Genomic DNA, 27,590 nt, shown 5'->3' on the forward strand with positions numbered 1-27,590 from the left:
TCCTAACTAATATATGTCATGTATTGAAAGTTGGTTTTGCATAGGGTTTTGTGGGGAAAGATTGGGCTAAGGTGTGCTATATTATAATTGTATTTGCAATAAAGTTGTTTAACCAGCCATTTTTACAATCTTCTGTTATTTAAACTATTTAAAATGAACTGCACAACTTCTGTATGATTTTTTTCACCCACGCTTTATGTTCCCCTAGCTCCTTAGATTTTAAGCATTGCTGCTATTAGGTTAAGTGTGTTGTTCTAAATTTCCCTGTATATTTTCCTGGGACTGAAGTCTGCACTCATGGTGTAAGACTTTCCTCAGGTAGAGGCACCATGTGTTCTTTAACTTGACACAGGGTATGACTTCCTTTAGAACCCTACAAAAGGTTCTCCTGTTTAAAATTTGAGGATTGTTGCCCTTGCCCAGAATCTAGTGAGTGGAATCTCTGTGAAAAAAGCATAAAAATTACATTTATTTCCCTTTATTGCACATGATATAATTTGAATCATTATGACCTTTATATTTTGTTATAACATCTCTTGCACTGTAGTTTGTTTGTTTTACCTCATATAATAATCTAAATATGTTCACAGATCTGTGGTACATTTCAAGTAAATACGCCACCAGTTTTGCTTGGCTACACTTGGAGCAAGCCCTGTGCATCTCATAAAGAAGAGCACTGTGGACAGAATTTAAAAGAATATACCTTTTTAACCATCTTTGCTACGATTGAACCTCAGCTATCTTCTGTTGAAAATGATTTAGAATCAGATAAGGTTGGCATTTATACTTAATATGCATCAATGAAGACTTTCAGAGTAGGGTAAATTTGTTTCTTAAAGCAAATGGTAATTCTTTTGGGGTATTTTATATTTTAAAGTCAGTCTTTGAAATTATATTAACATTGTAACTGTAATTATGATTCTAGTTTGCAGATCATGAAGATGAAACACTTTCGCAAAGAGCATGCATTTTAAAAAAAAATTGCAAGGCAAAATTTCCAAAAAGAAGAATAATAACCTCTGTTTTTGACAATGAAGGACGAAATATTTTAGTTACAAAATATATTAGGGCACTAAATCCACCACAGCTGCTACTAGATATGTATCTTGACGATCCTAATGCAACTTTTGTAAGTATTAGTTTATTTTCTATCATACAGTAAGAAATTCAGAACTGCTGAAATTAGTCTTTGACATTCCTGAATTACTATTATAATTTACATTTTTTTCTCTGTAGCTAGTATAGAAGTTCATATTTATTACATTAGTAATTCGTGGTAGCATGACAAGAAACTTAGATTAACTGTAGTTTTATATTTTTGAATAATCCAGAATTGAGATCTGTTCAGTAGATATTTATGACATGTGCGCCCTGGTATTTACGTATATTCCTATTTCATTTATAGGATCTTATTTCTCAATTTGTGTCTTTAATTCCTTGTGTATCAGATACATTGGATGAAAATGCTGATGTTGATGTTTGGATGACATCAGAGGTAATAATCCTATATTAAATAATAGACGTAGATGAGTTAATAGATTGTTGAAGTAATCTGTTTTACGTGCATTAAAATTCTGCATGAAAAATATTTTGGTTTACAGAGCAAAAAGCCAAATCTTGACTGCTTGTCAACGACAGATTAAGCCTCATGTCATCTCTTAGCCCAGTCAAATCCATAAAAAGGGGAATGAGCTCTCAGGAAACTTCACAAGCTGAATCATGTGGATTTTGTGAGAAATCCTCCCTCAGTGAGTAGGGTGGGAGTAGGGGGGGTTTACATAGGAGGCAAGGCTGTCTCCAAAACCTTCAGATTCCAGATATACCCATGTTATCTCTGTGTCCCTTTTCCACCAAAAGACAGCTTTCTGAGGAGTGTGCTGTCATTGGCAATCTCCTTGGCTTCCGCTCTGCATTTTATGACTAGATGGGGAGATGACAGCATAGAATTTCTAGTAAATAGCTTATTCTTTACCATTTTGCTTTTAGCATTGCATCAATTTGGCTATTGGAAATAAAGGAGAGCATGCAGTGCTTCTGTGTAACTACCTTCTGTATTTTGGGAAAAAAGCATGGGTGCTGTTGGGAACATCAGTGTTAGAAGTAAGTGCCATAATTTAAAAAATGTTTAAATCTTCATTGGTTTCATCCCCCATGACAGCATAAACAGTGTAATGTGCTAAAGAGAATAAAATATGTAGTCAATAACATACCAAGACAAATATATTGGAAAATCAGGATTGCCATGCCATATCAGACCAATGGTGCATCTAGTCCAACATCCTGTCTTCCACAGTGGCCAGTACCACTTGCTAAGAGGAAGGTGCATTAAACCCCATTGTGGACAATTATGGAGTAGTTTTCCTTAATGGACATTTCTTCCTACCTCCCCATTAGTTAGAGATTGATTTGCAGCCTGGATGATTTCATCATCTAAGTAAATGTTTAATATTCTGAGAATCCTACTAGGCTCTTGGCTTCAATGACATCGGTGAAAATGAGTTCCACAGCTTAATTATGTGTTATGTAAAAGTATTTATTTAATCAGTTTTAAATTTGTTGCTTTTCATTTTCACTGAATGTCCCCATATTCTTATGATTAGAAGAATTAAATATGACACCACCTAGTTTGTCTTCTCTGTTACATTTGCTGTTTTACATATCTCTAGTGTCTCCTCTTATTCATCTTCTCTTTAAACAGCCCCAATTTTTTCAGTCTCTCCTAATCTGGTCACAGCTTTCATATTTGAAATCAAAGTGAATATCTATGTGAGTGAGGCTTGTAAGATTAGGCCCTATTTTCAAAAGATAGAGAAATATTCATGAGGCAGCATCGGGTAAACTTGCCCTTGCTGCACTTTCCATCTGTTGTGATGTCAGTCTGGCACCTTCCACTAAAAAAAAATAAACTATTTGTAAAAGGCTGAGGAAAACTAAATATTGGAAGCTCATTTTACTTTCTTCATTGGAATTGCGTATATATATAAAATTGATGACATCTACTTTTTGTTGATAGGGGAAAGTGGCATATGTATTAACTCATGAAAATGAAGAATATTTCCTTTGGAATCCCTTGAATGGACAGTGTTATAAACAGTTTGATACATTTTGTCCCCTACAAAGTGTTGACTGCTTAATCAATAGGGAAAATGTAAGTATGTAAAATTAAACCAAATGAGACAAGGAATAGTGTCATGTTAGTTATAGACAAAGTATTAGGCCATATTTTAAAGGATCAAATAAAGTAATGTAGAATTTACAAAGAATAGGATTCAGAATATTTATATCATTTTAGAGACAGCAAAACTTTGCTGCTTTGCTAGCTAACTAGTATTCAGTATGTTACTACTGTATAGAAACTAATAAGGTTCTACTCAGGTCTTTAGATGCTGTCTAGTATTTTAGTATGACTGAATCTGTGAGATCCCCAACATTTTGTTATGATTCTGCATCATATGTTTCATCTGCACCACCTTCCACAATGGTGGTGGTGAATAGGATATTTTAATTATGTGTCATCTCTTTAAATTTTCAATAATTAAATAGAGAGGAAGAAATATTACTACCATGATAAACCATGGGATAAGAACAACTTCAGATACTGTACATAGTAGTTTATAAAGCAGTTTGCAGACTACTACATGAAAATGTATTGTTTCTTTAAGAGCATTATTTTTATTTTATTTTGGAATATGCTAAACACTTCAGATCTGTACTGCAGATCTTTAAAGTATGGGTCTGATCTTGCAGTGTTCTTAATGCCCTCAAATCTTGACTTCAGCGAGAGTCAAGAGCACTTAGCATCTCAAGTAATACCCGTTGCAGGAATGGGTTCTTCAGTAGTTCCTCTGCACCATAAAGACAGCAATGTTTTTGGTCCATAGGTTAGGACTACAGCTGAACATGAGGAAATCCATTCTGAGATTGGTGTGAAGTATAGAGTTCACAGAGGCCTCCCTAGATGCAGTATCAGCCAGAGCTTTTTACCTTCCCATGGACAGGTTCATGACATTAACAAACCTTGTATCAAAAATTCAAATCAGTCCACAGACATCAACAAAAAATTGCCTTCAGTTAGTCGGACACATGGCAACTTGTACCTTTGTGACTCAACATGTCATGTTATGCCTTGGTGCTTCCCTGGCTCAGAACAGTTCATATCTCAAACAAACAGCCTGAAAAAGCTGGTGTCAGTCCCTCATCAAGTAGAAGACTCTCTCAATTGGTGGAAAGACCCGGACAACGTCTACACAGATGTGCCATTCATCCAACCTTCCCCTTCCATCAGCATAATGACAGATGCATCTCTGGTGGCCAAATTTAGGGATCCACACCATTCAGGGCAAATGATCTACCCACGAGACACAGTTACTCCTCAACCTCCTGGAGCTGAGGGCAGTTAGGAATGCCAGTAACCATTTCCTGCCTTTAATCAGGAACCGATCCATAAAAATCATGACAGACAATGTAGCCTGCATGTTTTATATCAACTGACAACTTGTGTGTGTGGAGAGAGATCCCCTTCTCTTTTTGCCAAAGCAATAAAGCTATGGAGCTGATGTGTAGCCAGCTGCATCCTAATCTTGGCAGCTTACTTACTGGGTATACAAAATACTATGGGTGATGACCTCAGCAGGCAGTTCTCCCAGAATTACAAATGGGAGTTGGATTCTCAGACTCTCAAGCACATTTTTCTGAAGTGAATCTCTTTGCCATCGTTACCAACAGAAATTGCAAACAGTTTTGCTTCGGGGGTGGGTTATAGGTCCTCCCTTACTGGGGGAGGTGCTTTTCTTGTTCTGTGGACAAGAGGCCTTCTCTGTGTACTTCCTCCAATGCCTTTGATTTTGAAAGTGGTAAATAAGATCAAGCAAGACAAAGTCAAGATAATGTTGTTAAATCCAATATTCCCACACAGGGCTGGTACCCTTTGCCTTGCCGTTTGTCTGGCGATGAGCCTTCCATCCGTTCCCAGCCTTCTCTCTCTTGATGCTGGGCAGACTCTCCATCCTAACCTGGGAATTCTTTGCCTCAAGGCTTCGTTACTCAGTGGTTCACAGGAGTACAGACCTCCTGTTCTGCAGAGGTACAGAAGATGTTCTTAAATAGGAGGAAAAGGTCTACATGAAATACTTACTTGTAAAAGTGGAAAAGGTTTCCCCACGGGTATATTCAGCGACATCTTTGGTCTGTTTCTTCTTCATTCTCTGCTGTCCTTGACTGTCTACTGGAATCCAAAAAGTCCAGGATTATATGAGTTCCCTGAGGGTCCACCTGCTATCTATAACAGCCTTTCATTCCTTGGTTGAGGGATTCTCAGTGTTTGCTCAGCCCACCACTGCAAGATTCATTAAATGATTAAGAAATCTTTTCATTCACATTAGAGAACCTATCCTTGTATGTGATTTAAACTTTAAACTTTTTACTCCGATGTCTTATGAAACTCCCTTTAAAAGCGATGGCTACTTATTCCCTCCTTCATCTATCCATGAAAACAACCTTGTTGGGGACTATCACTTCTGCTAAAACAATTGAGGAACTGGGAGTTTTAATGGCAGACCCTCGCATTACAATGTTTTTCAAGTACAAAGTTTCATGTCCACTTCCAAAATTTTTACCTGTTATCATCTGAATTTCATATCATTTAGGTTATACATTTCCCAATTTTCTTCCCAAAACCACACCAGACCAGGGAAGATGCTGCCTTCCATATCTTAGATGTCAGGAGGGAGCTAGCCTTTTATTTGGACAGAACCAGATCATTCAGAAAATCTCCAAGACTGTGTCAATTGCTGACAGATCCAAAGGGTCCACAATTTCCACCCAGAGGCTCTCTAGGTGGATTTTTGAATGTATTATTTCTTGCTATGAATCTGACGATTTACAACCTCCCTCTATGGTATTGGCCAACACCATGAGATTACTTTCTACTTTTATGGCATTACTCAAAAATGTTCCCATTTTTGAGATCTGCAAAGCTGCAAATTGGTTTTTAGTACATATATTCTCCAAGCACTATATGTTGGTTCATTCTTCTAGATCAGATGCTCCTCTTGGGAACACAGTTTTGTTTTTAGTATTAGACTCAGCTCTGAAGCTCACTTCTTCTGTGGAGGATACTGCTCGGAAGGCACCTGAAGTCAAGGATGCATTACTCAAAGAAGAAGGAAGGTTACTCAGCTTGTGCAGTAACTGGAGTTCTTTGAGATGTGTGTTCTGTGGGTGCTCCACTACCCCCTCTCTTTCCCTTCTGCTTTGGAGTTTCCTCTGAGGGACTTAGTGGTGGAGAAGGAACTGAAGATGGCTCTCCCACACAGTCCTACATATCCTCTGTGCAAGGCACAAGGACATGTAGGGCACATGGGTGGGGTGAATGGGGACTACTAGCAAAAATCTCCAGTCAAAGGCTCTTGGGGTGAAGGCATAACTGAAGTGGAGCACCCACAAGGACACACATCTTGAAGAATTCCAGTTACTGCATAGCATAAGTAGCCTTTCCTTTTTCACACTTTCCTCTCATACCTTGAGTCCTGAGGAATCATAGAATCATAGACTTTAAGGTCAGAAGGGACCATTATGATCATCTAATCTGACCTCCTGCACAACACAGGCCACAAAATCTCACCCACCCACTCCTGTATCAAACCTATGTCTGAGCCATTGAAGTCCTCAAATCATGGTTTAAAGACTTCAAGGTGCAGAGAATCTTCCAGCAAGTGACCCGTGCCCCACACTGCAGAGGAAGGCGAAAAACCCCCAGGGCCTCTGCCAATCTGCCCTGGAGGAAAATTCCTTCCCAACCCCAGATATGGCGATCAGCTAAACCCTGAGCATGTGGGCAAGACTCACCAGCCAGACACCCAGTAAAGAATTCTCTGTAGTAACTCAGATCCCACCCCATCTAACATCCCATCACAGGCCATTGGGCATATTTACCGCTAATAGTCAAAGACCAATTTATTGCCAAAATTAGGCTATCCCATCATACCATCCCCTCCATAAACTTATCAAGCTTAGTCTTGAAGCCAGATAAGTCTTTTGCCCCCACTGCTCCTCTTGGAAGGCTGTTCCAGAACTTCACTCCTCTTAGAAACCTTCATCTAATTTCAAGTCTAAACCTCCTGATGGCCAGTTTATATCCATTTGTTCTTGTGTCCACATTGGTACTGAACTTAAATCATTCCTCTCCCTCCCTGGTATTTATTCCTCTGATATATTTATAGAGAGCAATCGTATCTCCCCTCAACCTTCTTTTGGTTAGGCTAAACAAGCCGAGCTCTTTGAGTCTCCTTTCATAAGACAGGTTTTCCATTCCTCGGATCATCCAAGTAGCCCTAAGGTGATTTGTAGTAGAGAAGGAGCTGGAGAGGCAGTTGGTCCGCACTGCCCCTTGTGCCCTCAGTTCAGAGCACAGGATGCAGTTGCAGACCAATAGACACTGCTAGTGAAAAAAGCTTCTGGTCTCAGGCTCATGGAGTGCATGCGCACGCACACACAGTGGAATACCAATAGGAACCACATGTCTCAAAGAACTCCAGTTACTGTAAGATTAGTAATCTTCCTTTTTCCATTTGACTTCTTTGGGAGTTCCCCATAGGGATGACTTGCAGGTTCAGGCCCTATGTTTGTATTAGTGAAATGTTAGCCAAAACTACAGGTGGTTAAGCCTGATCCTCTTCAGTTGGCAGTACAAGTGCAATTGCTTCCCTCCATCATACTATATAATGGCATTCCTCTGACTTCTTATATACTTGTATTGGTATTAAAGGAAAACATTTAAAAGTATGTTTCACATCTTTTAATTTAAAACAATTTTTGTAGATTGATTGCCACATTTTATACTACTGTTTTGACAGGTCTGGTTCAATACACAGCAAAACAGTTCACCAATGTGCGTAAGTTTTGAAATTTCAAAGGAAGGTTTTTGGAGGCAATTTCTACCATACAATTTTCAATGCATAAAAACACAAACTGTACAGGTAACTCCTCCAATTTTCAAAGTTTATCTGTCTGATATGAATTATAGTAATTATCATTTGTTATGTTTGTTTCAAAAGATCATCATTGTTAATAAGTTTCTGTAAAAAGCGAGCAGTAATTGCTTGAATAGCCCACTATTGTAAGCAGCTGTAAATCCTGCTGGGAAAAGGTTAAGTGGGTTGGCTATGCTGATTTAGAGGCAGGTGGCTAGTTCCTGAATATAATGGATTTGTGAGTGACTCTATGAGGAAAGATGTGTGTGGAGCAGTCTTGAAGGAGCAGTCAAGCCTGCAGAGAAGGTTTGAACTGAACCATATCACCTTATTGTTATAAGAGCTAAACAAAGTAGGTTGGGAAAGGTGCCAACTCTATTTTCATTAAGATAGTAAAAGTTAATGGGTAGATCGTTGACTACTGCTGAGGGGATTACACAGTGCAAATTAGATGTTGTGGAAGGCCTATATGTGTGTGTGCCAAGATGACATAAAGATCATCTTTGCACTGCCCTGATTATGGGGCTGTTATGTGCAAGAACAATCTTCACGCATAAATTAGAGCAACCAGAGAATTGGTCTAATTGACGTGGTTGTTAACAGCCCCAATGGGGCCAAAATCACAGCTCGGGATTGAAGCAGTATGTGCGTGTCCCTATCATGGCTCCTTCCCTCCACCCGCACCCTCTGTGTGTGCAGCTGGGTAGCATAGGAACCTCTGGGACACTGGGATGATCCTCAGAGGGCCAATTGTGTTTACTCTATGTACATATTCCACTGACAATGTGTGCAAAGTAGCTGCACTTCATTTGAGGATCTGGCCAAATGTCTTGTTATATCTTAACTTCCTATCAAGTATACATCTATCTCTTTCAGCCAAAAGAAATACTTTACACCCCTACTAATGGAAGCATGGTAGAAGAACTACGGAACAGGTAGGGATCTTTTTGAATACTAAAAGCATGTGACCATAGTGGAAGTTGGGGATGCTCAGCTTCTTGGGAAACCAGGTCAACAGTCCATTACTTGTCTACCACAAATTTATCTTTTCAGACTGGCCTGCTAGTGGAATTGCTGAAGTATATTAATTCTATGTATACTAGCCATGTTTATCGAAAAGAAGCGTTAAAGTTTTAGGTCCAGATCATGAAAAATAAATGCTTTAAAAGGTCACAGGGAATTTTGTTAATCATGTTTCATTACTTAAATTTATTTATAAATAGGGCTGTCAGTTAACTCACGCGATAAACTCAAAAAAGTTAATCACGGTTAAAAAATTAATCACGATTAATCGCACTGTTAAACAATAGAATCCCAATTGAAATTTATTAAATATTTTTGGATGGTTTTTCTACATTTTCAAATATATTGACTTCAGTTACAACACAGAATACGAAGTGTACAGTGCTCACTTTATATTTTTTTATTACAAATATTTGCACTGTAAAAATGATAAACAAAAGAAACAGTATTTTTCAGTTCACCTCAAACAAGTCCTGTAGTGCAATCTCTTTATCGTGAAAGTGCAACTTACAAATGTAGATTTTTTTTGTTACATAACTGCACTCAAAAACAAAACAGTGTAAAACTTTAGAGCCTACAAGTCTGCTCAGTCCTACTTCTCATTCAGCTAATCGCTAAGACAAACAAGTTTATTTACATTTACAGGAGATCATGCTGCCTGCTTCTTGTTTACAGTGTCACCTGAAAGTGAGAATATTTGCATGGCACTTTTGAAACTAGCATTGCAAGGTATTTACATGCCAGATATGCTAAACATTTGTATGTCGCTTCATGCTTTGGCCACCATTCCAGAGGACATGCTTCCATGCTGATAATGCTTGTTAAAAAAAATGCTTTAATTAAATTTGTGACTGAATTCCTTGAGGGAGAATTGTATGCCTCCTGCTCTGTTTTATGCACATTCTGCCACATATTGCATGTTATAGCAGTCTCGGATGATGATCCAGAACATGTTGTTTGTTTTAAGAGCACTTTCACCTCAGATTTGACAAAATGCGAAGAAGGTACCAATGTGAGATTTCTAAGGATAGATACAGCACTCGACCCAAGGTTTATGAATCTGAAGTGCCTTCCAGAATCTGAGAGGGACGAGTTGTGGAGCACGCTATCAGATGTCTTAAAAGAGCAACACTCTCATGCGGAAACTACAGAACCTGAACCACCAAACAAGAAAAATCAACCTTCTGCTGGTAGCATCTGACTCATGATATGAAAATGAACATGCATTTGTCCACACTGCTTTGGATTGTTATCGAGCAGAACCAGTCATCGGCATGGACGCATGTCCTCTGGAATGGTGGCCAAAGCATGGAGGGACATATGAATCTTTAGCGCATCTGGCACGTAAATATCTTGCGATGCCAGTGCCATGCGAACACCTGTTTTCACGTTCAGGTGACATTGTAAACAGGAAGCGGGCAGCATTATCTCCCGCAAATATAAACAAATTTGTTTGTCTGAGCGATTTGCTGAACAAGAAGTAGGACTGAGTGGACTAGTAGGTTCTAAAGTTTTACATTGTTTTATTTCTGAATGCAGGTTTTTTGTACATAATTCTACATTTGTAAGTTCAACTTTCATGATAAAGAATTTCCACTATAGTACTTCTAATGGGGGAATTGAAAAATACTATTTCTTTTGTTTGTTTACAGTGCAAATATTTGTAATCAAAAATAAATATAAAGTGAGCACAGTATATTTTGTATTTTGTGTTGTAATAAAAATTAATATATTTGAAAATGTAGAAAACATCCAAAAATATTTAAATAAATTGTATTCTATTATTGTTTAACAGTGCGATTAATTGCACGATTAACCGCAATTAATTTTTTTTTATCACGTGATTAATCACAATTTTTTTAATTGCTTGACAGCCCTATTTATAAAGATTTTGTAACTTTTATCACAGGATCGAAAAGACCTTAAAAAGTAAAATAATGGAATGGCGATTTCAGCAACCAACTCGGTGGCATCGACAGTGTACTGCTCTTCTACGACAAATTCTTCCCAAGCTAGAATTAAGAAATAGGATCTTTGTTACAGACAAAGAAGAAAATGAATTGGAAAGTTTACTGGAACATTATTGGGTTAGTATTTACATTATAAACAATTAAATTTTATAATTTAAATTATAAACAATATTAAGAGATTAATTTAAAACTGAGTATGTGTAGTATAAAGAAGGTAATGTGTATAAATAGCTGCAGCACTGAATACAGAAGCTCACTCATGATCAAACATATTTTAATACTGCTTTATTTTGATATAAGTAAGGAAATAACGACTAGCTATATAAAAAAGGAACAAAAATAACTTTAAAATGCTCAAAATAAGAACCACAGACATACATTTCTGTAAGTTGACATAGAATATGTAAAACAGTTTTTGCCAGAATGCATCTTATAATAAATCTCACATTTTGGAAATTATTTCCTGATATTTCTTTTCATAATGTCACCCTTTTGGTTTCATGTTTTAGAACAACAAATACAATTTTTTTCCATCTTTGCTGTTTACATCTTTCAGATATGTTAAGATGGTTATTTAGTTTCCCACTCATTAGTTATCATTTAGACGGATTGTACGTGTTATTCTTCTTCAAGTGATGATGGTCCCTATCTGTATTCGACACATGGGTGCACTTGCATGCCATGTGCCTGAGTCCGGAAGTGTTCTTAGCAGTGTCCGTTGACCTGCAAGTGCATAGTGCATCTCCTTGAGCTTCCAGCTTAAGAGTATAAGAGGTAGTGCAGGTCGACAGCTCTTCAGTTCTCTTTTACTGCTGCATGGCCTGAGTTGGAACCCCGTTCCTTCGCACTTTTAGTTTGCTAAAAGAGTGACTTACTTTGTAAATAGTTTGTCTTAGTGATAGTTAGCTAAGTTAAGTTTTAGTGTAAACGGAAGCCGGACCAGGGCAAGGCCTTCAAGGTGACATGCATGTGGGACGCCAGCAACCATTTCCTCCCCGGGGACAGCTTCACCCAATTTGCCAACTGTAGGTTCATCCACTGGGCCCGGCTCAACTGCGTCCCGCTGAACGGAGCCGTCCGCCATGGGAATCGGGACAAGTGATGCAGGAAGTGCGCCTATGCCAACGAGACACTACCCCACATCTTGTGTAGCTGCAAGCCCCATTCCAGAGCCTGGCAACTGCGACACAACGCCATCCAAGATCGCCTAGTCAGAGCCATCCACCTGTGGGGAAGGTAGCCGTGAACTCCGCCATCCCCGGAACTGACAGCCAACTGTGACCGGACATCGTCATCACCAACAAGGACTGGAAGAAGATCATCATGGTGGATGTTACAGTGCCCTTCGAAAACAAGACCCTGGCTTTCCACGATGCCTGATCTCGAAAGCTGGAGAAATACGCCCCTCTGGCCGACATCCTGAGAGCTAAGGGCTACGAGATCCAAACTCATGAGCAGATCATCGGAGTCCTGGGCGTATGGTACCCCGGTAACGAGCGAGTGCTGAGAGAATGTGGAGTCGGTCAACAGTACGCTTGGCTGATGCAGCAACACATGGTGTTGGATGCCATCAGGTGGTCGAGGGACATCTACATAGAACACATCACTGGACATCGGCAATATCAGGAGGAATGAGCTGGAGTGCCAATGAGAAGTGCAGTCGGGAAAGTAACTCAAATACTTTCCTGATGGACAGTTTTTATCTAAATGGACAACCTATCCTAAATTCTCAATTACTGAGGGACAATCTTCACTCATTGATATATTTTGCTTTCTGCCACCAACTCTCTGTATAACTTTTTTCATGAGTAATGTACCTGAATACATGGATGCTAAATATCTAAACTGTATTCTTCAATTCATTCACCTAAATTTGGGTTATTGCTAATTATGCACTATATGTATCTTATGACTTTATCCACAAATACAAAGTTTGTTTTTAATCTAAGCACTATACCCAGATGTACAGACACTCTTTTCTCAACCTATGTATTAAACGTTTTTTAACATTAGCTTTAATAAAAAATTTTATTCTTGAGTTTGAGTTCAGAAATGTTTCTTAGCAGTGTCCATTGACCCACACGTATGTAGTGCATCTCCTCGTGCTCTCAGCCAAGGGTATAAGAGGTAGTGCGGGTCGATGCCTCTGCAGTTTCCCTCTTACCATTATGGAATCCAGTCCAAAGCAGAGGGGATGGAGGGCAGGGACCACACATCACTAAGAACCTCCAGTTACAGGTAAGTAACGTTCTCTTCTTCCTGGAGTGATGGTCCCTATGTGTATTCCACACGTGGGTGACTCATGAGTAAGGCTAAGATTTCGTCATGGATATTTTTTTAGTAAAAGTCACGGACAGGTCACGGGGAATAAAGAAAATCTCAAGGACCCCTGACCTGTCCCTGACTTTTACTAAAAATATCCATGACAGAATGGTAAGGGACTGGTCAGCTGGGGGTGGCTGGGAGCTCTGGGTTTTCCCTTGCCAGCAGCGGTGGGGAGCTGCAGGAATCCCCCTGCCACCGCGGCAGTGGGGAGCTGCGGGGGGTCCCCCTGCCGCCACGGGGCAGGCCAGGGCCTGTGGGGGCCCCCTGTCCCCGCGCCATGGTGACTGGGGAGCTGCAGGGGTCAGAACAAAAAAAACCCACCACTTCCTAAAAATGTTCAGTCTGCTGATTATTGAGGGCATACATAAAAACAACGCAGGCTTCTTCCCATACTCAGTCTGTGAGAAATTCACCCGTATTGTTACATGCAAAATGAGGCTTAGACGCCACTTAAGACCTCAAAATATGTCTGAAATAGGACTTAAGTGATTCTGGGTGAACTTCGTCCTCCATAAAAAGAAGAACAGGAGTACTTGTGGCACCTTAGAGACTAACAAATTTATTAGAGCATAAGCTTTCGTGGACTACATTTTGCGGATACAGACTAACACGGCTGTTACTCTGAAATTCATCCTCCATGAATATGAGAGGATCAAAACAGCTTAATGTGGCCACAAGACGCCCGTTCTAGGAAACAGACGGTGTATTTGTTTGGAGGCAGCCTTTGTTGTTGTTGTTTTAAACAACTATCATTACTTCAGAACATGTTTAATTCTGTCAATAAAATACCACAATTGTAAATCAGCTTTTGTATAGTGTGTAGGAATGAGGAAGGTGTAATTTCATAGCCATACAGTAGGATAGATTTTGATTTCAGTTACTCCAGTGTATATTTGGAATAGCTCCACTGACTCAGTGGAATCCCTCTTTGCTATCTTAACCAAGTGAGACACAAACAAAAAACATGCAAAATTTTCACAGATGCACTGAAAATCTTCAGTACACTAGATATCATACAACTTCTGCCACAAACAATAAAATGGAATTTAGATTGAAAGCTTAAAAGCCTTTTTTCTGAAATGTATTTTCTCAAAGTTTCTGTCCTGTAACTTCACTTTAAATCACAGTACTTGGGATATTCCATTTTCTTGAAGGAAAATATTTCTACAATGATTTTATTTATCATGGTCATATTCCATAGATTCTCCTGAAAGATCCATTCATTAGATAGAAAAATGGAGCTGGCTGGGGAAGCAACAGAGCACTAACCCTAGTTATAACAACATTATGAAACAAAAGCAGAATTGTGTTCCAGTTATTAATCATCCCTTGTGTGATATTGTTTTCCCTTTATACTGTGCATCTGCTCATAACACAAGTATAAATGTTACTGTACATAAAAATTATTTTAAAATTCTTCATAATGATTTATTATAAGATACCCTCTTTGGGTGAGATTCTGTGCTGTGCCTCTAGAGGTATTATCTACACTTCAAGCTGGAGGTATAAATTCCAGTTTGAGGAGATATACCTGTACTAGCTCTGATTAAGATAGTGTGCTAAAAATAAAATTGTAGCTGTAGCAGCAGCAGGGGCTAGCTGTCCTGAGTACCTATTACTGTCTTGGATGTACTTGGAGCATGAACTTAGTGTCTTAGTGTAATTGGGACAATTAGTCTCTCCCATAGCTTGTGCTGCCGTGGCTACACTCTTTTTAGCACTTTAGCTTGATCAGAGCTAGTGTGGTTGTCTCCTCAAGCTGGAAATTACACCTCCTAGCTCCAAGGTAGACATACTCTCAGAGGCACAAGCATAGAATTCACAGCAGAAGTAGAAATGGGGGCTAAAGTGGCTTTAAGATGTCTCTGTGCCTCTCCAATGCTGGGCTGTTCCAGGGGCTGGAGAAGCTCTTGACATAACGTAGAGACAGCTTCCCTGGGCTGCCCTATGGAATGTAGTGCTGCATGCTGTTCGCCTGGCCTAAAATGCCCCTCCTACCTCTGTGCTAGGGCTTGCAAGAGGGTCCTCCGAAGAGCACCTTATGGCTGTCTCCACAAAACCTGCACAGAGGGAATCCTCTTGTAATGATGCTGGTTCTGGCGGGACCCAACTGAGAGTGCCAATTCAGGACAAATTGCTAAAACAGGGCAGTTACAGCCCAAGGCTGTGGTTTTTCCACCTCTAAGGCAAACCAAACCAGCCAAACAGTGAAGACTTTGGTCTCACCCCACTGGCTAACACAAGTCACACAAGCAATTCCCTTAGACACTCCAGTTTCCCAGTATCACCACCAGTGCCACTCGTTATGGGGACAAATGGTTATGAAGACCAATACCCCAGTAAAAGAAAAAAGGTTCTCTCGATCCCAAAGGACCAAGCCCCAGACCCAGGTCAATATACAAATTAGATCTTACCCACAAATCAGACTGTTGCCAAGCCTTTAGAATCTAAAATCTAAAGGTTTATTCATAAAAGGAAAAAGATATAGATGAGAGCTAGAATTGGTTAAATGGAATCAATTATATACAGTAATGGCAAAGTTCTTGGTTCAAGCTTGTAGCAGTGATGAAATAAACTGCAGGTTCAATATCAAGTCTCTGGAGTACATCCACAGCTGGGATGGGTCATTCAGTCCTTTGTGTAGAGCTTCCATTTGTAGCAAAGTCCCTCCAGAGGTAAGAAGCAGGATTGAAGACAAGATGGAAATGAGGCATCAGCCTTTTATAGTCTTTTTCCAGGTGTAAGAACACCTCTTTGTTCTTACTGTGGAAAATTAGAGCAAAATGGAGACTGGAGTCACATGGGCCAGTTCCTACATACTTTGCTGAGTTACAAGCAGGCGTGAGCTGGAGCCGGTTCGCACCGGTTCACACAAACCGGTTGTTAAATTTTGAAGCAGTTTTAGAACTGCTTGTTAACTGGCTTCCCTGCGAGGGAAGCTTTGATGGGCTCTGGTCGGGAAGCATGTAATTCCTCCTCCCGGCCATCGGGGGGCGCTGCAGGAGCCATGTGGGCTGCCTCCTGGCCCTGTTGCTGTTGCTGCTCCTTGGACCTCTGGCCCTGGGGCTCCCACTGCTGCCTGGTGGGTCCCCAGCTGTTCTGCTGGGCCTGGGCTACGTCCTGCTGCTCGGGCTGCTCCGAGCCGTTACTCTAAATTACATTTTATATGGAGGACCTTCAACTCTGTAAAGATGAATTTCCATCTATGATTAAAAATACTGACCTGTAATTGGAGGTTCTTCAAGATGTGTGGACCCTATCTGTATTCCACTACCCGCTCTCCTTCCCTTCTGCTTCAGTTCTTCTCTGATTCATGGTATAGAAAGAACTAGAGAGATGGTCAGTCCACCCTACTCAACGGACACTACTTTCAAATTCTCTGGCTCCGAGCATACCTATGAATTAGAAGCAGAGGGGAAAAGGAAACCCCACATGAACTGTCAGGGGACCTGCGGAGACTTTATGTTCCTGACATATCGGATACCACCAAACACATTCCAGGATAGACTGGCAATGGACCCAATTTATAGATGCTGAACTGGACTTGGACTTGCTCTCCAAACTTTGGCTAGCCAGGTCAAAAAGGGGCAACAGGCTCATAGTCATCAGGTGATCGAATAATATGCTCAGGTCTTTCTTCTCCTGTGTTGTTTCCAGCTGGAGACCCCTTCCTCCCAGTGTACATCAGAAATCCTTCTTCTCAACTGCACTACCTTGCACTGTGTATTATTAAATTGCATCCAATTTCTATTACCACAGTCCTCAATGTCATCCATTTCCTCCTGTATAAAATTCAAGTCCTCCCCTGTAATGATGATGCCTCTGAACTTCGTGTCATCAGCAAATTTCACTAGCACATTCCTATTTTTGTGCAAATTAAAATATTAAATAAAATCAGTCCCAAGACCAGCCCTTGAAGTACTCCACTAATAACTCCCTCCAGTCTGATAGTTCTCCTTTCAGCACAATCTGTTCTTCTTTGAGTGCATACACATGTCCATTCCACTTTAGGTGTATGTGCACCAGTGCCAGCTACAAAAATGCTATGCAAATGCCTGTTCTCACTTTCAGGTGACATTGTAAATAATAAGTAGGTAACATTATGTCCTGTGTAAACAAACTTGTTTGTCTTCGCAATTGGCTGAACAAGAAGTAGGACTGAGAGGTTTTGTAGGCTTTAAAGTTTTACATTGTTTTATTTTTGAGTGCAGTTATGTAACAAAAAAAATCTACATTTGTAAATTGCACTTTCATGATAAAGAGATTGCACTACAGTACTTGTATGAGGTGAATTGAAAAATACAATTTCTTTTGTTTATCATTTTTAGAGTGTAAATATTAGTAATCAAAAATAATAATATAAGTGTACACTTTGTATTCTGTGTTGTAATTGAAATCAATATATTTGAAAATATAGGAAAACATCCAAAAATATTTAATAAATTTCACTTAGTATTCTATTGCTTAACAGTGTGATTAAAACTGTGATCAATTGGGATTAACTTTTTTGAGTTAATCGCATAAGTTAATTGTGATTAATCAACAGCCCTAATGAATTGCTTACTTTTCATGTATACTGACAAAACTTTTAATTTGGATATTCTGCATGAAATCTTGGCCACGTTGAAGTCAATGGCAAAACTCCCATTGGCTTCAGTGGAGCCAGAATTTCATTCTCTCAACTTATCATGGTTAATAAGTACAAAGAAAGAACAATTTTTATTTTTCTGAAAGTTTCTTAATGCAGTGCAGTAACTTTTTACAGTATGTTTTATTGTATGATACAAGAATATACAATATAATCTTTACATTGAATCAGTAGCTCAGAGCTAAAATACATTTCTGATAAATGAGAGGTTGGTTACTTAATAATTAGACAACTTGATGGAACTCATAAGAGAATTATCAAATGCTTCATTTCAAATTCAGACAAATGCATATGCCATATACTGTTTTTGATATGTGAACATTTTTTAACCATAAAACTATTATGAATAAAAGTATAGCATTTAGTTTTTCATAAAATAATCCTTTCAAACTGTACTTATAGTTTCAATCCTATGTTTTTCTAGGTGACAGGATACCCTATCCAGATGCCATACACAGATTTACCATCAATAAGCGAGGCTGTGTATCAAACTGGCATTCATTCTTCAGAAATCCCAAACACAGAATTTGCTCTTGCTGTGTATATTCATCCATACCCAAACAACATCTTATCTGTATGGATCTACTTAGTTTCTTTGGTCCGTCATCAGTAAACAGTGCTGAATTCAATTATAATTAAACTAAGTTACTACATGTTACCTCTCATAGTTTAAGATGGTTATTTAGGCATGAGAGCTGGGACATGAGAAGGTAATTTTATACCACAAGAGATAAGCCAGTACTATTTATTGTACATTAATAGAATTTTGTTAATGTAGAGAGATTGTAGTTTTTAAAAATTCTAATTAGATCCAGTAGATCTATTATAAATTGACTTTATCATTTTTGCTAATTTCCCAATAATCTGAGACCAGCATTAAACTCCTGTAAATCATTAGAATTATATTTAGTGTCCAGAGAAGTTGTTTAAATGATTTCTTGGAAAGTAGAGAGTAAACCCTTTGAGGAAAGATCTTAATGGGTTGTTTTATAAAAGAATTAGAATTTAGGGTCTTGCTGCCTCAACACAGTGAATTTCAAACATTTCAAGAGTAACACATAGTTGATACTATTAGTTAAATAAGGTGCTGTAGAATATTGTGGAATGCATATTAATGTTTGACTGGTAAAGACATAGTAGATTACAATGGTGAATGTGAAAGTTGTGTAATAAAATACAAGTTTGTAACTTTAATATCCAGAAGGCTTCCCTAAATCTTAAGGCATTGTCCTACTCCTTTGAAATCATTGGGGGCAGGAACAGATCCTTAGTGTCATTGCTAACTTGTGAAGTTCACTTTGTGTGTTATGTTTTATATTCTTTTAATTTTCAGTTCTACGTTTTTTTGGAATGATTAATGGCAAATATTTTGTTCAAGTAGTGTTATGAAAATCCTTACTTTCCTTTAGCAGAATGTTTATGTTGTTTAATTTTTTAAAACTGAACGAGTTTAACTTTAGCATACAACAGTTAATTGTAAACAATAGGATTGCATACAATATACTTTATTATAGGGAAACATTCAAAAGCATAAAGCAAAGCTGTCAAATATATAAATGTTTTTATTATAAACTTTTAAAATAATTATAATATTGATAAGTAAAAAACTAGTGGTTTATTAATATTATTTTATATAGAATTTTAAAATATAAAGTATAAAATAAACCATAAGGAATATTAAATTAATATTCCTTGTGTATATTAAAATATTTTATCAACACGTTAGAAAATGCCATTGCTGATGCCACTTGGGACAATTTGGAAATAAAACAGCACACTGATAACTGGGTTTTGAAGTTTGATTATTGTCAGATTAGGATGCTTACTTTGCATCCTCTGTGTGTTCAGGGTCATATCTATGGCTGGCAGAGCTAATACATCACTGGAAGAGCTAGAGTCTTTTCTGGCTTGTACATAATCAACAGAATTGTTGGCTAGGTTCCATTTGCAGATTGTTGGTGATGTGTCAGCCAGCAAGAAACCAGTTTAACCTTTAACTTCCAGGCTGAATTTGCAGCACCGGCAGCCAGGAAAACCTAATCATTGCACTTACAAACAGCAGAATTGATTTGGACGTTTGGAGGTCATTGGAGACAATAAACAGGAAACTCCACTTTGCTATTTTTACATAACTAGAGTTGAACTGCAATTTAAAGGGAGAGGCTGAAACTTTGGATGAAATAATTCAAACTGCAGTGTTACCTTGCAACCAATTGTCTCAGACCCTCCGTGGTCCTAAATAATCACAAGGCTTGATGAAACCTTGTGCCCTTGAGACCAAGGGTATGTCTACACTGTGAAATTAGGTCAATTTAGTAGAAGTCGATTTTTTAGAAATCGATTTGATACAATCGATTGTGTTTGTCCCCACTAAGCGCATTAAGTCGGCGGTGTGCGTCCACAGTACCGAGGCTAGCGTCAACTTTCGGAGTGTTGCACTGTGGTAGCTATCCACAGTTCCCGCAGTCTCTGCCACCCATTGGAATTCTGAGTTGAGCTCCCAATGCCTGATGGGGCAAAAACATTGTCGTGGGTCGTTCTGGGTACATGTCATCAGGCCCCCTTCCCTCCCTCCGTGAAAGCAACGGCAAAAAATCATTTCTCGTCTTTTTTCCTGGGTTACCCATGCAGACGACATACCACGGCAAGCATGGAGCCTGCTCAGCTCACTGTCACTGTATGTCTCCTGGGTGCTGCTGGCAGACGCGGTACTGCAGTGCTACACAGCAGCATCCCCTTGGCCTTGCCTTGCAGACAGCAGATGATACAATACGACTGCTACTGTTGTCGTCGTCCCGTGGGTGCTCCTGGCCAACCTTGGTTAGGTTGTTTGGGGGTGCCTGGGCAGACAGGGGTGCTCCTGGCCGGCCTTGGTGAGGTCGGTCGGGGAGCACCTAGACAAAAATGGGAATGACTCTAGGTCATTCTCTTCCTTAAGTTTCGTCTAATGGAGATTCAGTCCTGCCTGAATATCATGCCAACTGGAGGGTTCTGCCTCAGGCTGCTCTCCCAGTCAGCAGCACCGCGCGGTCGCATCTACCCCAGCCTATCCCTTGCTCCCATGGCTCATGAAGCCTGGACAGTAGTAAGGAGCAGTTCAACAATAGGCTGAGCAAGTGCATAATGGTGGTAGAATGTGCCTTTGGACATATAAAAGCACGCTGGCGCAGTTTACTGACTCGGTTAGACCTCAGCGAAACCAGTATTTCCATCGTTATTACTGCTTGCTGTGTGCTCCACAATATCTGTGAGAGTAAGGGGGAAACGTTTATGGTGGGGTGGGAGGTTGAGGCAAATCGCCTGGCTGCTGATTACATGCAGCCAGACACCAGGGCGGTTAGAAGAGCACAGCAGGGTGCACTGCGCATCAGAGAAGCTTTGAAAACCAGTTTCATGACTGGCCAGGCTACGGTGTGAAAGTTCTTTTTGTTCCTCCTTGATGAAAACCCACCCCCTTGGTTCACTCTACTTCCCTGTAAGCCAACCGCCCTCCCCTCCCCCCTTTGATCTCGGCTTGCAGAGGCAATAAAGTCGTTGTTTCAAATTCATGCATTCTTCATACAAATGGGGGGATAACTGCCAAGGTAGCCCGGGAGGGGTGGGGGAGGTGGGAAGCACATGGGTCGGGTAGTTGTAGGGGGCACCCCCTAGAATGACATGCAGCTCATCATAGAAGCAGCATGTCTGGGGCTCTGACCCGGAGCGGCCGTTTGCCTCTCTGGTTCTTTGGTAGGCTTAACGCAGCACTGCTGCGGGTCCCTGTTATAACCTCTGTCCTTCATGCCCTTGGAGATTTTTTCAAATATTCCAGCATTTCGTCTTTTGGAACGGAGTTTGGATACAACATATTCGTCTCCCCATACAGCGATCAGATGCAGTACCTCCCGTTCAGTCCATGCTGGAGCTTTTTTGCGATTCTGGGACTCCATGGTCACCTGTGCTGATGACCTCTGCATGGTCACCTGTGCTGATCAGCACGCTACACTGGCCAAACAGGAAATGAAATTCAAAAGTTTGCAGGGCTTTTCCTGTCTACCTGGCCACTGCATCTGAGCTGAGAGTGCTGTCCAGAGCGGTCACAATGGAGTACTCTGGGATAGCTTCCGGAGGCCAATACCGTTGAATTGCGTCCACACTACCCCAAATTCGACCCAGCAGGGTCGATTTCAGCACTAATCCCCTCATGGGGGAGGAGTACAGAAATCAAGCCCTTTAACTCGACAAAAATGGCTTTGTCATGTGGATGGGTGCAGGGTTAAATCGATCTAACACTCGACCTAATTCGACCTAAACTTGTAGTGTAGACCAGGGCCAAGATGCAGTTCCCAGTCCCTAACTATTCCAATATCAATTGAGAAGCATGTCCAAAAAATTGAGTATTCTAAGAAATAGGTGAAATTCATATTTAGTAATGGTATTTGAAGGTCAAGGGATTCAGGTACATTATTTGTCCGTGATTTTAATGACCCATCCTTTGTGTGGTCTTTTATGTACCTCTAATTCCACATTATATTGCACATGCTAGACCTATCACAAAACTAACATAATACCGTGATGATGGGTACCTTATAAATGTAAGTAATCAAATAATAATGATTTTGATTTTAAGGCATTTTTCTGATTATTATGCAAGAACTACATTTCACTCACTGCTTTATTTTTCTGTGCACATGTAATACAATAATTCAGTTTTCAGAACTCACCTATCTGCTTTTCATTGTCAGCACAGGTACACAGGCATCTGCAAGAGTTTCTTTAAGACAGTGGAAGAAATTAGAAAAGAGCTGAGAACTAGTTTAATGAAGAAGATGGAATTAATGTGGCCACGGGCTTTTCTTGCGGCCACAGCCTCCTGGGCTGTGATTGTGGGGGAAGGAAGAGAGGAGTGGGGAAGCAGCGCTCCCTTGCCCTCCCTGTTGCTCCTGGATGCACCGCCTTGGTGTTGGCTGCTAGGGCTGCAAGCAGGGGTTGGGCCGTGCCCCCTCTGGAGACAGCTGGGGCACACCACCAGAGCAGGCACCTGATGAGTTCCCCACCTTCCCAGAGACGGAGGAGCTCAGGTTTTGGGCTTCAGCCCTAGGGTTGTGGGGAAGCAGGCTCTGGCTACAGGGCTTCAGGTCTGGCCCCCGATATCTCCCCCAGCACCACCACCCCCCAATTGCCCCTGGCCCCTGCTTAATTTGTCCCCAGGTTTGCTGGGGCTGAGTTAAGTACATTGTCAAAAGTGATATTTGTGTGTTTGTTAATACCACTTTTAACAGCAGATTTACTAGCTGGCAATAAATAAATTACAATGATTTGGACGTGTATATGTGCATATTTATTTGTTTTTCCTAAAGGTAATTAAGTATTTTAGGAAAAAGTGTGAGGCCTCCAAAAAAATTGTCCTGAGAACCCCTGGAATAGAAGGTATATCAATGGGCTTTGTGTGTCAGTCATATTGGATTCCATATCAAAGGAATTTTAATTTTATAGGATAAACTACAGCACAATAACTAGCTGAGTTTGAGGTTTGAGGAAAAAGTTCAGTGCCTAATGAACCAGTTGAATTTTCTGTGTATAATCACATTCTTAAAGAAATAGTTTTGCTGGTATTTTGCAGAGTCTAGGATAAAGGCAAAAATGTGTGTGTGTTTTTTAAAAGACCAGTTGAATACCAAAATAATATCTAAAGGACTGGATGGCAAGCGTAGAGAAGCCTTGCTGAAATGATAGATGCTGCAAAGTTCAAAATAAACGCTGCTTTTAAGGGAGGTAATTTTCTTTGGTTTATTGAGAGGTGGTATCTACCCCTCTTATGGTATATAATTGTGTTCTGTTAAGGACATCATGTAAAAATTTCCTCTGAAAAATAGAGAAGGTAACGGTAATACAAGCAAAAGTTGAGACTGGGAGCATTCAGCAAAGTCAAGTGTAAGAAGGCGGCACAGTTTTGCTTACAGTATATTTACAGTCTACATGCAATTACTTTTTCCCAGTCAGAAATGTACAAAGAAACCTTAATAATGCTATTTTATTTCAAGCGACAAAGAGTCCTGTGGCACCTTATAGACTAACAGAGCATAAGCTTTCGTGGGTGAATACCCACTTCGTCAGATGAATGTAGTGGAAATTTCCAGAGGCAGGTATAAATATGCAGGCAAGAATCAGTCTAGAGATAACGAGGTGAGTTCAGTCAGGGAGGATGAGGCCCTCTTCTAGCAGTTGAGGTGTGAACACCAAGGGAGGAGAAACTGTTTTTGTAGTTGGCTAGCCATTCACAGTCTTTGTTTAATCCTGAGCTAATGGTATCAAATTTCCAAATGAACTGAAGCTCAGCAGTTTCTCTTTGAAGTCTGGTCCTGAAGTTTTTTTGCTGTAAGATGGCTACCTTTAAATCTGCAATTGTGTGTCCAGGGAGGTTGAAGTGTTCTCCTACAGGTTTTTGTATATTGCCATTCAGAATATCTGACTTGTGTTCAATTATCCTTTTACATGGGGACTGTCCAGTTTGTACATAGCAGAGGGGCATTGCTGGCTTATGATGGCGCATATTACATTGCTGGAAGTGCAAGTGAATGAACCGGTAATGTTGTGGCTGATCTGGTTGGGTCCTGTGGTGGTGTCGCTGGTGTAGCTATGTGTGGCTTCGAGGTTTGTTGCATGGATTGGTTCCTGAGTTAGAGTTACTCTGGAGTGGTGTGTGGTTGCTGGTGAGAATATGCTTAAGGTTGGCGGGTTGTCTGTGAGCGAGGACTGGCCTGCCCCCCCAAGGCCTGTGAAAGCCAGGGATCATTGTCCAGGATGGGTTGTAGATCACTGACGATGCGTTGGAGAGGTTTTAGCTGAGGACTGTAGGTGATGGCCAGTGGAGTTCTGTTGGTTTCTTTCTCAGGCTTGTCTTGCAGCAGGAGGCTTCTGGGTACACTTCTGTCTCTGTTGGTTTGTTTCCTTATTTCTTCGTGCGGGTATCGTAGTTTTGAGAATGCTTGGTGAAGATCTTGTAGGTGTTGGTCTCTGTCTGAGGGGTTGGAGCAAATGCGGTTGTACCTCAGCTCTTGGCTGTAGATGATGGATCGTGTGGTGTGTCCGAGATGGAAGCTGGAGGCATGAAGGTAGGCATAGCAGTCAGTGGGTTTTCGGTATAGGGTGGTGTTAAAGTGACCATCGCTTATTTGTACCGTGGTGTATAGGAAGTGGACCTCCCATTTAGATTGGTCCAGGCTGAGGTTAATGGTGGGGTGGAAGCTGTTGAAATTGTGGTGGAATTCTTCCACAGTCTCCTTCCCATGGGTCCAGATGATGAAGATGTCATCAATGTAGTGTAGGTAGAGAAGGGGTGTGAATGGACGAGAGCTGAGGAAGCGTTGTTTCAGGTCAGCCATAAAAATGTTGGCATATTGTGGAGCCATGTGAGAACTGTTTCATTCAAGCCAAAATAAAATGTTTAATTTCAATTTCAAAAATTTAAAGAAACATAAAATTAAAGGAAATTTTGAAACACAATTGTGCCGTTGCAGTCTATATGATTTTATAAAAATATGCTAATGAGTGAATATAATGTAACTGGAATATGCTTCATGCAAAAGGTCTCTTGTAAGGTATCATTACAAAGCTTATAATCTACTGAGTGTGTTCATTCTATTTCTATAAATGTATCACTCTTGTATTTAAAACTAGAAATATGAAATATAACTCTGAGGGCCTATTGTAAGTATGCAAAGTGTGGGCAACTAATGGTGGTTTGGAATCTTGATGGCTCCCATTAACCAGGACAATTGACTGTGGATGGCTCTGTTTGCAGGTAGGCCTTTCTGTGAGTCAGGCTGGGAGGAATGAAGGCTTGGGGTCTTACAGTGACGTGATCATGTCACCTGAACTGGAATCCATCTTTAACCTGGTGCTTTTCCAGTGAGGAGAGGTGGGAACCCAGAGGGACAAAGGATTCCTGCCTTATGCAAAAGATATATAAGTGGGTGGAACAGAACAAACAGGGAGCCATCATGAGGAATCCCCTAGCTACCACCTAAGCTGGAACAAGGGCTGTACCAGGGGACAGGATTGTGCCCAGACTAGGAAGATATCCAGTCTGAGAAAAGCAACAAAGAGTCCTGTGGCACCTTATAGACTGACAGATGTATTGGAGCATAAGCTTTCGTGGGTGAATACTCACTTTGTCAGATGCATGTAGTGGAAATTTCCAGAGGCAGGTATAAATATGCAGGCATATGACTGATTCTTACCTGCATATTTATACCTGCCTCTGGAAATTTCCACTACATGCATCTGACGAAGTGAGTATTCACCCACGAAAGCTTATGCTCCAGTACGTCTGTTAGTCTATAAGGTGCCACAGGACTCTGTCGCTTTTTACAGATCCAGACTAACACGGCTACCCCTCTGAGTCTGAGAAAAGAAACTTATTGAAACATCTCTAAGGGTGAGATTTTACCTGTATTCAGCTGTATTAGGTTTAGATTTGTGTTTTATTTTATTTTATTTTATTTTACTCGGTAATTTACTTTGTTCTGTCCGTTACTACTTGAAACCACTTAAATCCTACTTTCTGTATTTAATAAAATCACTTTTTACTTATTAATTAACCCAGAGTATGTATTAATACTTGGAAGGGCAAACAGTTGTGCATATCTATCAGTGTTATAGAGGGCGAACAATTTTTGAGTTTACCCTGTATAAACTTTATACAGGGTAAAACGGATTTATTCAGGGTTTGGACCCCATTGAGAGTTGGGCATCTGAGTGTTAAAGACAGGAACACTTCTGCAAGCTGCCTTCAGTTAAGTCTGCAGCTTTGGGGCAAGTAATTCAGATCCTGCGTCTTTGTTGGAGCAGACGGATGTGTCTGGCTCAGCAAGACAGGGTGCTGGGGTCCCAAGCTGGCAGGGAGAGCAGGGGCAGAAGTAGTCTTGGCACATCAGGTGGCAGCTCCCAAGGGGGGTTCTGTGATCTAACTCGTCACAACAATCATTTCTAAACAAAAAATAAAAACATTTCATTTCAAAATGTGTCAAAACAAAATGTTTGTTTTTCAGAAGCTTTTAGTTTTTTTCTAAAAAAAGCAAAATCAACATAAATTTGCAAAACGTTTTGGTGTTGATGAACCTACATTTTTCACTGAAAAAAGTTTGTTGAAAAATTTTGCCCAGCCCTTGTTTTGGGACTACTCGAGTAGAATAGAACAACTGTTTTAAAGGCATTTTGTTCAGTTTGAAGGCGGTACTGTGGGAGTAGCTGGAGAATGTCAGATCATTCTATTTATTGTACTAGAAGCTAGACCACAGTTGGTAAGTGACTCATTTAAATGACGTGCAGAACCATTTTCAGTTTTTTTAAGAGCAGACTTTTAGTACAAAGATTTAGACTGTCCTGAAACTAATTCTTCAAATTTGACTTCAGTAAATTTACAGCAGTGAAATATGAGGGGAAACAACATGTAATTTAAAAATAGTACAAGGCATGTAATGCTTGTGAGAGTTGCCTGCTTGACAGCACTGTAGACTGAAGTGCTGTTTATCCTCATAACAGAAGAGTAAAGCCACCTCCTCAAGCTACCCCATGTCTCCACCTTGTAGGAATTATGGAGAACTGCGATTACTGAGCAAACCAATCATCCATCTAGTTTGATATCCTGGGTCAAAGCTGGATGCTTTACAG

The 27,590-nt window shown here is 40.2% G+C and overlaps 1 protein-coding gene across 1 annotated transcript in view; it reads left to right on the plus strand.

Moving 5' to 3' along the window:
* CC2D2B (coiled-coil and C2 domain containing 2B) overlaps nucleotides 1–19,363 on the plus strand; it is a 106,845-nt gene extending 87,482 nt beyond the window's left edge. Inside the window, exons 29-37 of the mRNA XM_054033473.1 lie at nucleotides 591–773; nucleotides 926–1,129; nucleotides 1,406–1,495; nucleotides 1,987–2,100; nucleotides 3,014–3,148; nucleotides 7,854–7,976; nucleotides 8,847–8,905; nucleotides 10,903–11,080; nucleotides 18,361–19,363. Of these exons, the coding sequence (XP_053889448.1) occupies nucleotides 591–773; nucleotides 926–1,129; nucleotides 1,406–1,495; nucleotides 1,987–2,100; nucleotides 3,014–3,148; nucleotides 7,854–7,976; nucleotides 8,847–8,905; nucleotides 10,903–11,080; nucleotides 18,361–18,549 (1,275 nt within the window). The 3' untranslated portion in view covers nucleotides 18,550–19,363. The remainder of the gene's footprint in view (nucleotides 1–590; nucleotides 774–925; nucleotides 1,130–1,405; nucleotides 1,496–1,986; nucleotides 2,101–3,013; nucleotides 3,149–7,853; nucleotides 7,977–8,846; nucleotides 8,906–10,902; nucleotides 11,081–18,360) is intronic.
* Nucleotides 19,364–27,590: the final 8,227 nt, after the last annotated feature.

The sequence above is a fragment of the Malaclemys terrapin genome, chromosome 7 (assembly GCF_027887155.1).
Source record: "Malaclemys terrapin pileata isolate rMalTer1 chromosome 7, rMalTer1.hap1, whole genome shotgun sequence".
Classification (NCBI taxonomy): Eukaryota; Metazoa; Chordata; order Testudines; family Emydidae; genus Malaclemys; species Malaclemys terrapin.